This window comes from Manis javanica, chromosome 12, assembly GCF_040802235.1.
Source record: "Manis javanica isolate MJ-LG chromosome 12, MJ_LKY, whole genome shotgun sequence".
NCBI lineage: Eukaryota > Metazoa > Chordata > Mammalia > Pholidota > Manidae > Manis > Manis javanica.
In genome coordinates, this window is record NC_133167.1 from 9,889,233 (window position 1) to 9,905,853 (window position 16,621).

A 16,621-nucleotide genomic window follows, 5' to 3' on the forward strand; every position below is an offset into this window, starting at 1 on the left:
ATCATTTTTGTATGAAAAAAATCTAAGAACAGTAATTTCAAATAGTTCCTTATAGACTATAGCTCAAAAATCAATGTCATCTAATTTGCTCTATGTTCTTTAATTTTTTTAAATTAAAGTGTCATGGATATACAATCTTATGTTGGTTTCAAATATACAACACAGTGGCTCAACATTTACCCATATTATCAAGTCATCACCCTCTCCAGTGTGGTTACTGTCCATCAACATAGTAAGATGTTATAGAATCAATGAAAATATTCTCCATGCTGTACTACCATCCCCATGACCAATCTGTATTGTGATTGTGTCCCTTAACCCCCTGCCACCTTCCCCAACCTCTCCCCTTGGTAACCACTAGTCTCTTCTCAGTGTCTGTGACTCTACTGCTATTTTGTTCTTTCTGTTTTGCTTTGTTTTTATACTCCACAGATAAGTGAAATCATTTGTTATTTGTCTTTATCCACCTGGCTTGTTTCACTGAGCATAATACCCTCTAGATCCATCCATGTTATTGCAAATGAGAGGATTTCTTTTCTTTTTATAGCTGAATAATATTCTATTATGTATATGTACCACATCTTCTTTATCCATTAATCTATTGATGGACACTTAGGTTGCTTGCAAATAGTGCAGTGATAAACATAGGGGTGCATATGTCTTTTCAAATCAGGGATCTTGTTTTCTTTAGGTAAATTTCTAGAAATGAACAACGGATGGAGGCAGGATTTGAAGCTAAGCTTGCCAATAAGCAAAACACATCTTTGTGCTACTGCACTCCTGTGTCTCAAAGATGAAAGGATGTTCCAGTCAGATACGGGAGGTACATTCTCCCAAGGGCCAGCTAAAGAGTCACCATGAATAAGTCATTTGCTGTGTCTGGAATTTTCTTCATTGTCCTTTGGTGAAACTCACAGAATTTTAACATTCTGAACAATGAATATGTCCTCTATGTGGAAAACAGGTATTTTTTTTTATGATTTGAAAAAATTAGGTGTTTTTTGCAGCATAGCCTGGTTAGTTCTCCAGTTTTTTGTTGTTAATTCTTTTGTTGTGGTTGTTCTTACACTTTTGGGGGTCAGGAATGGTCCAGGCTTCCAGGATTCGGGGAGAGCCCTATTCCATCTGATATTCTTCCAGTAATACACATGAAGAGGGGTTAAAGTTTTGAACTAAAAGTGTCCAAGAGAGTGGTGAGAGCTTACCAACAAAAAGCAGTTTGAGTACAACAGATTTTGAAAGATGAGATATGAAGAACCATCATATTTAACTTGAGAAGAGGTAAGAATTTCATGTTCTGATCATGAGTGGTTTAGGATCAGGAAACAGAACACCTCACTTAACACCTCCTGAGGTCCTGCTCATCTATTCATGTCAGAAGAATCTTCTGAATATTGCCCACACCTGACAGTGTTCCATGTAGCCCAGAAAAAGATTTTCCCCATTAAGCTTGCTAATGATTACTGTGACTCCCTAAAACTCAGCTTAATTATGGTAGGCAAAGTGGGAAGTTGATTAAAAAAAATTTGTGCTGAATAGAAGATCCCCCACCATCATCCATGATGTCTATAATAATTCATCTACTTGATACTTGACCAACATTTGGATTTTATTTGCCTGCGCTATCCCAGAGCATGACTTCTGAGCCTTCAGAAATTTATCTCAGCTCTTTGTATATTTTAGTAATCTTTAAAATGACCTTTGTGAGAAAAAAAAAATAAGCAAGGTGGAGCTAGGTTTATGTATTCTTTTTCCTTTCAATTTAATGTGCAAACAAGGTGAAACTTCCAGATAAATCCTGTTCCAAGGGAAATTTGACTCATCTTTGCCCCCGCCATCCTTGGACATCATTTTTTTTCTCAACACCACACCTTTGTAGGAGGAGGTGATGAGAGAAAGGAGACATTACCAAGGAGACAAGAGATGACAAAATGACAGTCAAAAATCACTTATCCTGGGATTCCCAAATCCTGTCACCAGGGGAGAGATTTTGAAATATAATTTCCTTGGAAACAACCCAAATGTCCATAAACTGATAAATGGATAAATAAAATTCAATATATTCATGTAGTGGGATACTATTCAACCATAAAAACAAATGAGCTATTTTTAAACCCTGGGTAAATTTTTAAAACATTATGTTCAACCCATCACCAAAAACACATATGATTTTAGCTATATGAACTGTCCGAAACAGGCAAATTTAGACATAGAAACTAGATTAGTGCTTGCCTAGGGCTGGGGAGAGGATTTCTGGGGAGACTGACTACTAATAGAGAATATTTTCTTTTGCGGATGATGAAAATATTCTAAAATTGATTGTTGAGATGATTGTACAATATATGTGAATATATTAAAAACTATTGAAGTATACATGTCAAAATGGTAAGGCAGAAGGTATGTGAGTTAGATCTCAGTAAAGCAAATCTTTAAAATGGAAATTTAAAATAAATGTAATATATTCTGTGTCTGGTAAATGTGTAACAGATTTGTATATATCTTCCTGCTGCAAAAAAAAAATCTTTGAAATAACAAAAATTGTGGGGAAATAAATAATTATCTTGAGTAGCATACTTATTTTCTACTTATTTTCTAAGTTAGCAATAAAATTGGCTTGATGTCTGGTTAACTAAAATAACTATCATGGTTTAGAAATTTCTATAACTTTTATTGTCTTTCTTGTCACAAACTGCTTGAATAGCTACCCCCAAAACAGCATTTCAAAGATTTTTTTAAATATTGACAACAAAAACAGGAGAAAGGTTTGACAGTCTCAAGTGTAAAGAAAACTTTCTGTTTCACTTTGTGTGATTGCTGCAATCATTGTAAAACAATAATAACTGGATACAATTGCAGTATTATACCAAATAGTCAAGAGTGTTCTAGAATGTCTGATAGCACTATGGCATGGCAACATTGATGCATAAATTGCCATTTTTGTTATCATCAACCTAAAGTACTAATCAGGGAAAATGCCATACTCTTTAAAAGATAATTTTGGTCCAGAGTCCTGAATCTAGCAGAAATCTTCTGGTTGGGAGAAGAAAAGAAGCTGTTTTTTTCTTTAGAAGACTTGTGGTTCAGTATTTTAATACCATCAAATTAAGAGATCCTATAATCTGCACATGGCCAGATGGCTGCATTGTGAGAAGCTGCCGAAAGAAGGAATCAGGTGTTTTCTCAGATAAAGCATAAGTGTGTATTTGGTTATAGTAAACATTCAGATGCCTCGATTTTAAAAGGAATTTGACATCATGCTTTCTGTTAACATTTTCTAAGCAGGATCTTCATAAAAAATTATTTCCTTAGTAGATATCAGCTGATTTCAGACAAGATGAAAAAAATGCCCAGCAGAGGAATTCAGAGATCTCACATCCTGGACTAAAACCCCACTGTCATACAGCTTCTTGAATAGTGATTTGCCCTGAATGGATGCATAATGCAAACGCATTCCTCGACTATTGCACTTGACTATCTGAACGGTCCAAAATATTGACTTAAGTGAATACATGAAAAACCGTTCACGTACAATAGGAGTTTGAACCTAACAGCCATTTTCAGTAATTTTTCTGTGGCTTCAATCCAAAACATCAACCTGAATTTTTTATATGATATAACAAGTGTTTTTTTATGGCTTAATTTATATTGAAATAAAACTATTTATTAAATAGTTAACTCACAAAAGTTGCTGTGAGTTACCATCCACTTAAAATTATTTCTTTTTCTAATTTTACTAGATTTTAATGTCGTACTCTTTCTCACTGTAGCCCTTCACCAAAATATATCATATATCACTAGCTAATAAACTTTCATAGTGCAGCGTTATTTTTAAACATGCCTCCATGGCCCTCCATTTATGAAAAGGGCTTATAAGGCAATTTATAAGTAAATAAATAAGTGAGATTGCCTGACCATGTAATCCATAATGCTAAACAGAGAAAACAGCATATTACCTACTGACGTTGCACATTTTATTATGCATAAATAACTTTGAAGAATATTTCATTAGATTGTGTAAAAGTCAAAACCATGAAGTGGCATCATTTTCTCAGTGTTACTTAATCCAACAACACTCTTTTAAAGCCATAATGACAGAAGAGAGGCATTTGAATTTAAAGGCTATGTAAACCACAAAATTTGTTAAGTAGGCAGGTAAAGAGGTGTGTGTGTTTTCTGGGGGTGACGTGTTTCCATCTGCTTTGGATGAAGATGTGCAGATGGTCTAAGCAAGGACAAGCGCATACAAACATGAAAAGTATTTTATGTGAGAAGAAATTTTCTAAGAAAAACATGGATGCCTCATATGTGTATTTATTACCAATTTGGTTCTCAACTTTTTGTCTTTTTCTATTTTTTAGCCAACCCTTATTCATGGGACAAAGAAGCCAATCTAAGTACTTAGAACAGTATCCATAGTTGGATTAGCATTAGCCCAGTAAATTCTCCTTTATAACTTCTCTATTTTCTTATATCCTTAGTGGAAGAAAACTTCGTTTATTGACTGCTTTGGGACTGCTACATAAATAAGGCAGATAATCACTACAGTTATAATCACTGTTACACCTGCAACCTGAGACAGTGTTTCTACTTCATCCATGCATATTCACCTATCAACAAGCATTTATTTGTTGAGCATCACCAAATGCTGGGCTATACCAAACACTGAGAACACGGTGATGAGGAGAGCTGCCCTTTACGAACTAACAGTCCAGTGAAGGTGGAAAGAAAATAGATCATGTAAAGGAAAAAAAAAATGAATTAAGTAAACACACATGCTTTAAAAACAGTCGTTGCCTGGATCATTTGGCGCATGTGGATTTGCATTGAGACGAAGGGTCAGCATAGGTAACTCACTCTCAATTGGCTCGATCCAATCAGACACAGCCTCAGCCTCTCCACCCACCGCGTTCTCTCCAGACCCAGAGAGACCCCTTTCCCTACACAGCCCAGAGAACCTAAATGCAGAATCTTCCAGACTTCAATATTCTTGTCACATGTAACACTCACCCTAAACCCCCAGAAACTTATTTTCAACTTCCTGTCACCAAAGGTTTCCTTATAATCTCCTGTGATAACACAGGGAGCAGCCTCCCTTGCCGGGGGAGAACACCTAATTCTAATCCGTAGGGCTTTCTCAATTCTGATTGCACAAGGAATGTGTCATAAAATTATGATTTCCTCTTGCATTCAACTCTTTTCAAAGTCTGCTGATAAGGCCCAGAGTCTTCCTTGCATAAAGAAAGTCATTTTGCTCACCAACTTTTGTTCTCCTTCTGGAGCTCCTCTAGGAAGCGCCTCCTGCCTTCGGCTTCACAGCCTCTGTCTTCTCTCTCTCCTCAGCCTGTACCTAATACAGAGCCTTTTACCGTTACTCAACAGGTGCCCATTCAGGAAAATCACCCAGGGATTGTTTGTGCCATTTTCCCTATTCTGCTTTCAAAGGCGTCCTGCCTGCCTTCCAAGCACACCGCCAGTCCAATCTCCTCTGCGGTCCCTTTGTCGGCTCATCCCGTGCCTTCTTCCAACTTCCTTCTCCAGCACGCGGGCCTGTCACTTCTGTAACACTTGGTGATGATCTTCCTAGCGGGTTCTGACAGACCATAACTCCCTGAGGGCAAGAACATGCCTCATGTTTATCTTCTCGGAACCTGGTACCAACACCACACACCTTGGAGATATGGAGGCTCAGTCTCTCATGAACCCGCACAAACCTCCCACCCCATGTCCACCGTCCCCGGCTCCTCTAGGCAGAGTCTCGTCCTGTGTTCCCCCCTTGGAGTTCAGCACGAGTGGGTGCCTAAATCTCAGGGGAAGTCCAAGGTCATAGAAAGTGCATGTCTGAAGAGGGCAGTCCCATCACAAGGCCATTTCACCATGAAAGGATTTGCTGTAAAACTATCAAAGCTTAAACGTCAGGGCTTCTGGGCTGTCCATCTTCAGAGAACTAAAGACCCCACTCCCAGGTGCTCACACGGTTATGTGTTTCTATAAATTTCTAAAGGAAGATATTTTAACTATAATTGTCTTTTTCCTGTCAGACCCCCCACTATGTCTTTTCATGTCAAGGGTCACTGGAGTGAACCCAGGCATGCATGGGACATGGCTTAAGGAAATTGAGTGGGTTTGTGTTTATATGAGATGTATTTATGTGACCTGAGGTCATTTTCATGTCTAGTGAAGTTTGCTAGCCATCCACATGTGGTAACGGCTCCAGGAATATTCCTGCCATGGACACCAGAATGACAACATGAAGGTGTCAGGTCAAAGCTGGTTTCACAACAGGAGCATGTCCTACTGTCCCCAGCACCAGAAATGACAGATAGTGGAAGGAGAACATGGTTTGTGCCAGAAGCTAGTCTGTAGAGAATTCTTCCAGTCATCAGACATGTGCACTTACATACATGAAATTGGGATCTCACTGATATTTGATCAACACACAAGTTCTCTCCTGGAGAAAATTCATTTGACAATGAAACATTGAAAATTATAACTGCCCTGTGCATTTTTTTCTCTTTTAATGGGAATCAAACAAAAGAGAATTTATCCAAATTCTCATGTTCATAGAGAACAAATCTATAATATTACAAGCAATGAATATACCTATAGCAACTCAAATATGAAAGAAGTTTTATAATGATTTCCCACTAAATTTGAAAACTTGAAAAATATATGCAATACTTTCAATAAAAGTTTGTGAAGCTGAAAAAAATTCAATCAACAATATTAGAGAAAAAAATGAATTATTATCTTTCTATTCTCTCCAGAGAAAACGTTAGAAAACTGTTCCCTTATAAAGACTAATCAAAGAGTAAAGAGCCAAAAATGTAGGGAGAAGTGCATTGGGCAGCTGATTAATTAAAACACACTTTTTCTAGTTGTCATGTTAGTGGGATTTGTCAGTCTTTTAAAATTCGAGATCTGTTGTGAGTCCTTCTCCTTCCAAATAAATGAATATTCCTTCTCACACCTAATTTAGCATTTTCAGTTTTGTTATTCTTGTTCTTCAAGAGAGTTTCCTGAAATGTTGTGTACATCAGACCCTATTACCAAGATCATCCCCTACTGCAAAGATACAGAAAGATGTGTGTGTCGAGGGTAAGCAAATGGTTAGTTTACGTCTGACTTTGCCCCAGTCTTCGCCCTGCTGGCAGGTGTGGAGGGTTTCTCCAAATGTAGGCAGAGTCTCACATTGCAGCCCAGAATGAATGAAAAGAACGTCCATCTTCAGAAAATTAAAGACAATAGCAAAGGGCAGAGAAATCACTTCTACAGATGCCTTTCTTTGGTCTCTCTGCTTGGCTGTCTCCTGCTTGATAAAAATAGTAAGAGCCTTGTGATGTCCAGAGGAAGGGATTGCCCCTTTCTTTAAGGTGAATAGAAAGTTGTCTAATCAGCTCAGTCACTGCAGCCCCAGAGGCATGTTCGTAATAGCCCCTGAGTGCTACTGACATTGAACCAGTTTTTCAGTGGCAAAGTTTCAACTACTATAGAGGTGTTCTCAAGCTGCTCCAGATTGTGCACCCCTTCCAAGCACCACCTACTGTGTATGCTTCCATTTGCCCAATTCCTTCCTATTTACTTATTGTATTAGCCCAAAGGAGGAGAACCCCCAAATGAGAACGTGGGTGGTATTTCCTGCATTTTCTCCCCATAAATGCCCACCACGTTATCCTTAACAAGCAGATCATGTATCCCAGATACACTGCAAGGATATTGTGAGCCCAGAAAATGTGAGGCAATCTCCCAACTGTGGGGAATAGAACAGTAGTGATCTTTACATTTCAGCAGTGTATAACTATTTCAGTTTTTAATGACTTTCCCAAATCTTTTGATTGTGTTTTCTAACCAAGAAAGGAAAAGGATGGACCCTGAGAAACCATGACCCCAAACAACTGGCTGAAGTCAGAAGGCCCCACATGCTTTCAGGCATCTACATAAGTCCAGACATTTGACTAACTAGCCAAATAAGTAATGTTCTCGGTTTTATTGGGTCAAGTCAACTTGTTCAGAATAAAAACCTTTGGGTGACTTTTAGCAAAATATTGTAAAACATCATTTTCATTATCCCATTTCACATAAATTTTCCAAGACCTTACTTCTAGCACTCCCCTCTCTCCAGGTCTGGGCAGCCATCATTCTTTCTCTCTGTGTCTTTACAGAGTGTTGCATTTTCTTACCTGCAAGGGCTACTCATGCTCTGCCACCCGCCAGAAACGTGCACCCCACTCTCTACTCACCAAAACCCTGTTCCTCTTTCAAGAACACCTCATGCCCCTTTGAAACTTCTTAAGTTTTCTTCTCCCCATCCCTATCCAAATGCCCTTGGTAGATTTTTTTCTGTGTGGTGTGTTTGAGATTTAAATTATTGTTGTTCTGAATTATTATTTAATATTGTTGTTATTTTCATACCCTAACTTATTCAGGCACTTATTTAAAATGGCTACAAAGAGGCACACTATACAACAAGATTAAATAAATTAAAATTGACAAAAACCATGAAGCAGAGATATCCACTTATCACACCCCACATTAAAACTGGGAGGAGAAAGGGAATAGAAAATGAGAAGAGGAAAGAGGGAAATGGACAGAAGTCTTCACTGTGATTATAAACAGTATTATTACAGGTCTTACTTTCTGACTTCATGAGATGTGATACCCCTTTATAAACCTGAAGATGTTGTGACTATTAAATTGACTCCAATGCAAAGAGACTGTTTATTGGGCCCTGAAAGGAGGAGGGCATTTGGTGGGAGATCAGTGGGAATTACAGCGAGAGTGTTAGAGGTCTACATAGAAGCCCAAAAGTAAAAGGACAAAGAAAAATCGGAAGGAACAAAACAGCAGCAGAATCACAGAACCCAAGAATGGACTAACAGTTACCAAAGGGAAAGGGACTGGGGAGGATGGGTGGGAAGGAAGGGATGGGGGGGGTAGAAAGGGGGCCTTACGATTAGCATGTATAATGTGGTGGGGGGCACGGGGAAGGCTGTGCGACACAGAAGACAAGTAGTGACTCTACAGCATCTTACTACGCTGATGGACAGTGACTGTAATGGGGGTTGCGGGGGGGACTTGGTGAAGGAGGGAGTCTAGTAAACATAATGTTCCTCATGTAATTGTAGATTAATGATACCAAAATAAAAAAAAAAAAGTAAAAGGAAGGTTTCTGTGCCAGATGAACTGTATAGAAGGTGTAGGACTCTCAAATCTTTTGTGCCAAACTGATTTGTTTTCTTCAAAATGGACTGCCAGATTTGTTTGTTTTTTCCCTCTTTCCCAGGTTTGCTTTGTGAACCTGGATGTGAACAAGGATGAACGCCGCCTGGACCAGCTGCAGCAGGTAACTAGGACCTGAGCCCTCTGGCTGCCCGTTACCAGGCCGCTGCCTTGGTGGAAGAGCCAGCATGGAGGTCATTTTATTCACAGCCCATTTCCTGCCTTCCCCTGCCACCTTCCTAAGCAGTTTGCCTTCCGTCTACTTGTGCAACTTGCTTTCCCAAGAAGACAAGGCTACTTTCCTGCCCGCTAGCATCTTCCAGTGGTTTTTTCTGCCCTCCCCTTCTCCACTCTCAAACCCTGGCTGAGGTGACTTCTCCCAAACCTGCCTGAGGCCAGCTAGCCTTTCCCTCTGCCTCTCAGCCTTGCTCCTTTCATCACGTTTTATCTCTAGACTTGGTTTCCCAGCCCTGCACTCCTCTGGGGTTCAGACTTTTTGCACTTCACAGCAACTCAAATTCCAAGCTCATTCGAGGTCGTGAAGATCCAGATGTAAATACTTGACAACATGCAAGAACTTGAAGGCCCCTCAGCCCTTTGGAAACTAGAACCTGGAGATTCAATAGGAAGAAGTAATTGGGGTGAAAAGATTATCATTTCATGCCCAAGCTGGTTTGACCTCACTCTTTGGCACAGTACTGTGTAGTGAGTAACAGCACCCATTGCAGCTTAATTATCACAACAGCAGACCTGCAATTCCTCGGTTACTCCTGTGATTTTTTTCCTGAGAATGCTGCACCAGAAACTTATCAAACCCAATTGCCTGTAAGGTCATCCATTATAGATTCTCACTGAGCTCCAAATATCATTCAACCGTGTAGTACTGGTGGGAATTTTCCAAGGAAATTGCACACATGATTTCACATGATGGGATTATGGTGCAGAGTCCTTCAAACAGTGAGCAGGAAGGTCCAAAGCAAGGTGGCAATTTAAGAACTGTGCCTTTGAAGATTCATGTGAGTGAGTTGAGGCAATCTTCTGCTATGGCTAAGAGCAGACACTTGGCACTGACTTAACTGCATAAACTTGCACTACATACTCATCTTCTCTGGGCCTCAAGCTATGTATATATAAAAATAAATAGTGGCACCCAATACATGGAGGGGTGTCATGGGGATTAAAGGCAGTAAGAAGTAACATGTATAGTGGTTAGCATAGTGCCTAGTAAACAGAATCAATATTAGAAATTATTTTGTTATTTTTATTATTATTATTATTAACTTTATTAGAACAGATGGTTATTAGTCAACAAGTCTCTTACTCTAGGACTTAGAAGAAAAACTTCCCAAACTACTATGTATACCTATGGTGTGACCCTAATTATTAAGTGTTTCTTTTGGGAAAGTTAGAACTAAAGAATCGTTAAAACTTTATGTTTAAGGAATATTCTATTCCAATCTAAGTCTTTATAGATCGATTTCATAGAGTCTCTTCTGGTAATAGTCTTATAATATGAGTAGTTACATGAGTATATTGTATTTTCAAGTAAATAGTTTTGTTTGGAAGTGAAAAAAATCATCTAGACTAATAAAGATTCTTGCTCTACAGAAATTGGTCAACGTTTCACCAGATCTTCCAAAACTTATCAGCTCCATGAACGTCCAACAGCCAAAAGAAAATGAAATTGTCCTCCTAAGTGGGTTAGCATCTGGAAATCTGCAGACAGATTTTGAAGTTTCACAGGTAAGAAATTTAAGCTGTTGATAAGGTATAAACTAGTGATATTATATTTGGTTGACTCGGCACAAATCAGCACAAAATCCCAAATAGATACTACCTGTAAGCTCCTATACAATAAAAATCAAAAATGTCTTTGTATTCAAGAATGGTCTTCATTTGTATTTCTCTTTATTGCTGCTCAGAGTTGACAGAGCTTCCCTTACATCAACTCCTAACATTCATTATCCTCTCAAGTTCAAGGTGCTAAGTTGCACCTAAACTGGAGCAAACTCAATGGGCATTGATTGGTTTACTTGGTTTTCCACAAATCTACTGGACAATAAAAACAGAGTTGTCTTCTGTTTCAGAAACAATACCAAAATTCTGATTCTTGCCATGTGGTTCCCAGAAGCCCCCAATTTCTTCTTTCTAGATATTTTTTTGTTTCTTAGGCTATACTAAACCAGCCAAGCCAATAAATACAGAATAGCAGCCCTAAGGATAGAAAGGGATTTCCTGGGCCCAAAGAAAATCCCAGAAGAAAAGAATGCTATTAAAAATACAGTAAGAATTAAAATACTATTATTCATATTCAGTGCACTAATGCTCATTGTTACTAGATAAATCATTATAATGATTTTTGAAGAAAAATTTAAATTTTTTTAAATTAATCATTTTGCAGAAAAATCTTGAGATTTCTAAAAGCACATTGTGTAAAAGATTAATTTTCTGAAATTAAACATGTTGATAGTGATACATAACACAGCTACAGATTAAAATGATGAGCATTTGTTTTCCTCCAAATTGTTCTTTTTTGTGTTTTACTGGAAATTTTTTACATCTCTTATTCTTTAATCCTTCAAATTGTCAAGTCCATCCTCTATTTCTTGCTCTACTTCAGATGCTTGGTAAAAATCTACACCAAGGACCATTATAGTTTGCTAATTAAGACTAGAAAAAAATTCCTCCCAATCAATCTACTAAACACACTTCCTTGGTGAGAAAATTAATCGTCTGAAAAGAGAAAACAGAAATGGTGCTAAGTGACTTCTCTTTATGTCAGGCAAAACAAAGGTGCACAAAAGTAATTTTCAAACCTGAGTTTTAAGAGTATTTCTGCATCAGGCCAACTAGTTAGGATTTCTAATTACAAATGACAGGAAATTGGCTTAAGCACAGAGAGAATGTACTGTCTCTTGTAACTAAAAAACCCAGTGGGTAGATTAGATACAGGGACTTGAATCATATGATCAGGACACAAATTTTCTCTTGTGGTGTTCTTCCTACTTTCTCTGTTTACCCCATTATCAGACAAACTCCCTTCCCATTCAACATCCCTTCCATGTGGCTCACAGCTAGTCTGCTGTTCTGTTGGCCGTCATGGGTCACGTGTCCATTTTTAAACCAGTCACTATGGTCACTATGGCCTAAGGAATGCAATGAGCAGTTTTCTCTTTGTTTATTCAAGTCTTTGTCTTTTTACCTCAGCAAATGACTCTAACGCTTTTTTGTATTGCTATGTTTTTTTTAAATTAAATTATACAGTTGGAAAAATGTAAGAAAATATTCATAACATCCCTCATTCATTCATCTGTTCATTCATTCAACAAATATTTACTATGTACCTACTATGTGCTGAGCCCATACCTAGGTGCTGAGGATACAGTGGTAAATAAGTCATACAGGTTGTTTTCTCAGAGCTACTTACAGTGTGATATTCTCTTGGATGTTACATCTTGTGCATACTATTAAATATTTATAAACACATACACAACAATCCATACGAGTGAGCAATAAATGAGAAGGCAGTTACCTTTTCTTTCCTCAAACTTTCCTTAGTAGAGTAAGACTCACAATTCTTAAGGAAAATACTCATTACTATAGCCAACAGTCAAATAAAATGCTAAGTGGAAAATACAAGTAAAATCAATTATTTTCCTGCACAAGAACATTTTTCTGAGATGCTTATATGCACAATAATAAGATCTACTCCTGTGGCTGTCCTTTGTATGAGATGAACACATAATTTTACTGAGTACACGTGAAGATGAGGTGGTCCAGTTACAACCACCATCCTTTCCAAACTGCATGTCTTCTTTGGATGCTGGGCCTTGGCTGCTTGGATGAGGAGGCTATGGGGAGAATTGGAGAAGACACAGGACTTGGGAGTCCAACAAACGTGGATTGCAATGCTGGCTCTTCTGCTTTATATTTGTGTGACCATGGTAAGACCAGCTAGCCTTTCTGTGCCTGACTTCTCAACTGTAAAAGAGCAATGGAAACACCAGCCTCATAGAAATATTGTTTGCATTGATGGTAAAACTATACTCAAAGCACTTAATAGACTGTGACAAGAATTATATAATATCTGCATTTAATATTAGGCTATTTTGTTTGGTTTCATTGATCTAAGACCCCCAGGAAGTTTACTTACTTTCAAGATTGTTACAAAAATATGTTTCCTTTCTACAGATACCATACCTGTGTAACATTGCTCATTTAATAAAATCTTTTCTCTAAGTCTATCTTGAAATATTACCTAATTGTTCACACTGATGTGTTAATATCTCTTTTCATTCCTACTACAGTATCTATAACCTTATTTTATATGTATTTAATCTGAATGATAGGAGATGGCCAATATGTAACTATTTGGACCTACAAATAGGGTAACTTCCTAAGGCTCAACCTCATAATTATTTGTATTTATGCCTGATCCACTGATAATATATTTTGTCCCACCCCCAAGGCTGATTCATGTTTTGCACTCCCACCATACTTTGTATATACAATAAGCACTCTGAAAGTATCTGGTAAATTTTAGTTTACTAAATAATGTCTGAATTCAGTGGAAAGAAACATAATCAAACAGCTACTTTTACTCTATAGCCCCAATTCCTCACTATTTGGGGGAATCACAGCCCCTTTATGAATTTCATCAAAGCTATAAACCAGTGCTTCTCAAATGTTAACATGTGTAAGAACCACCCAAAGTTTCCTTGAAAATGCAGATAATGATTTAGTAGGTCTGAGAAAAGGCCTGAGATTATACATTTCTAACAATTGTCCAGGTGCTGTCGGGGCTGCTAGTCCACAACCCACACTTTGAAAAGCAAGATCATGGGTGCCTTCCTTGAAAAACAGACTTAATCACATAAGCACATCGATACATTTTTTATTTCTGAGCTGCTAGGGATCCCTGGATCCCTTGGAGAATAATTAAAACTTTCATTTTATAATCATCTGTCCTAGAATTGCTCTAATTATAATATTCAATCAAAGAAACTGATAAATGGTATTCATGTAAGAAAAAGTTATACTACTTTCAGAAACACTCACTATATGGGTGTCTATGTGTATTTATTCCTCTGCATGTAAACATACCACTCACATACTTACATTCAGACTCAAGGATTCCAAAATGGCAATTTAGCTAGGATTAGACCCGGTTAACTCTAACGACAGATAAGCGTATGATTTGAATAGTTCTTTCTATAAGATGAACATTTAAACATAACATATTTTTCCTAAACATTTCAAATTCTACTTTGAGATAAATTTATTTAGCTTCACCCCTACTTGCTAGCTCTTGTTCCCATTCAAAGAATTTTCTCTTAAAAATTACTAAAAATCAGCATATGGTTCCTCTTATAAAGATGAAAACTAGATGCACAAGACAAATTTATTATTTAGTAGTAATCTGGGAGCAAGCAGTTGAGACTTGTATGGCTGTTCTAATGTACAAGAAGTGAAAATGTGTAGTGAAGGATACAGGCTGTAATCTAGAACTGAACAGAATTAACAGGCCTCAGTGGGACAACATCCTATGATTTGCACCTTTTAATCGCTGCTCTCCCCGTATGCCTGTCTTTTAGAGATGATTAGTTCACTTCCAGCAGATCTCTTTAAATCTTGTTTTGGCGGCCTCTCCAGATGAGCTGTACAAATTACACCTTCTAACTGTAGCTGATAGAGCACCTGCTACACATCTGACATGCTGGCAGAGGTTTTCCTGAACATCACCAAAGTAGGGAAAGATGTTGGTCTGAGAAACTGGGACTCAATTCAATCAATAGAGGTTCCCAAGGCAGCCTTAATAATTCCTCTCAGCTAAACATTGGACAGGCTTCTTCCTGTCTCTAGGCACTGACCTCCCTTTCCTTAGAACATTTACTTTAGAAAACTTATCATTATAAATTATTTCTCTGCCCCTTTGAGATGCAAATCTTTTGAAAAGCCTTTTGCCAGTTTTGCAATCCAGGAATGTCTTTCTCAAGGATCAAGGAGCCATCTCTTGGAAATAAAATCATCAAAGAAGAGAGATGGAAAGATAGGAGCCTGTCTTTGTAGATGCCTTGCTCCAATTTGCAAAATTACCTCTTGCCATGAAGAGTAAGAGTAAACAAGAAAGTTTATTTTTCCTTTAAGTAAAGCCAATCAGCAAACACAGATGGCCTGCAGTCTCCCTCCACCCCCTCCCTCCAGCCCCCATTGCCTTCGGTTCCATGGAGCTGTGGCCCAACTCCGTTCTGGCTTCTCTCCCCTATTTTAACAGCTCTGAATAAAGTCTTCCTTACCTGCTTAACTTTGCCCAGGGCAATCTTTGCTTTGACAGGAGAGAACAAAAATATGGGAATCAGTTGCTCTATTTTCCCCAGAGTCAAACCTCCTCTTAGGTACCCTCTGTTCCCACCATCACTTGAATTTCTTTCAAGCAGTTCATCATGATAAGCCCAGAAGACACTGCAAATATTTTAAAGCACCCCCACTGCTTCTAACCAGGGAGACTGGTAAAAGAAGAAAGGTCAGAGGCAATGATTTTTTAATTTTTTCTTTTAATAAATGCCTTTTTTTCTCTCTGCCATCAGTGCCCTTGGCTGCCAGATATCTGCCTGGTGCAGTGTGCCAGAGGCAGCGGGCCAAACAGTACCAATTGCATCATCTTTGAAATCAACAAGTTTTTGATCGGCCTGGAACTGGTGCAGGAGCGTCAGCTCCACCTGGAAACCAACATCTTGAAAGTGGAGGATGACACAAACTGTTCCCTGTCCTCAATCGAGGAAGACTTTCTAACTGCCTCTGAGCACCTGGAGGAGGAAAGCGAGGTGGAAGAATATAGGAACGGTGAGAACTGTCCAATAATATGGATGTGTGCATCCTTCATTTAGTCACCCTATGAAAATGGCTGGGTGAAATTTCAGAAAACTTTCAGGCTGCCGCAGTTAGGCTGACACATCACAGCCTCCCCTCACTGAGTTCAGGGAGGGAAAGGGGGTAAAAGAACACTAGTGAAGGTGCTGTCGCACTCACGTTTAGTGGTTGGATGGCTCCATTCCCCCTCAGTGCCCTGGGGATCCTTTAAAGGGACATCCTCCTGCCTGCCAAGAGTTGGAGACTATCACTGGGAGGAAAGTTAACTTCCCTAATACTCTCAGTAGAGCCACCTATTAGTTGAAACCACATTAGACCATCCCAAATCCTAGCACTGCCTCTAGGCTAGGAAACCTGGGGCCAGTTAGCTGGTCTTGCTGAGTCCATTTTCTTATCCGTAATTTGGGAGTATATTAATGCCTCTAGCACTGTTATATTTATTTTATATATATATATATACACTTGTATTTCTTATTTAATGTCATTAATATATATATATTTATTCATCATATTTAATTATTGTGAGGATAGAAGG

General features: G+C 38.4%; 1 protein-coding gene across 8 annotated transcripts in view; it reads left to right on the top strand.

Moving 5' to 3' along the window:
- Positions 1–16,621, top strand: part of SPHKAP (SPHK1 interactor, AKAP domain containing) — a 127,253-nt gene that overhangs the window by 87,388 nt on the left and 23,244 nt on the right. For all 8 annotated transcript variants that reach the window (XM_073218030.1, XM_073218029.1, XM_073218031.1 and 5 more), the window contains 3 exons: positions 9,281–9,340; positions 10,825–10,959; positions 15,804–16,059. In XM_073218030.1, coding sequence (XP_073074131.1) covers positions 9,281–9,340; positions 10,825–10,959; positions 15,804–16,059 — 451 coding nt within the window. The remainder of the gene's footprint in view (positions 1–9,280; positions 9,341–10,824; positions 10,960–15,803; positions 16,060–16,621) is intronic.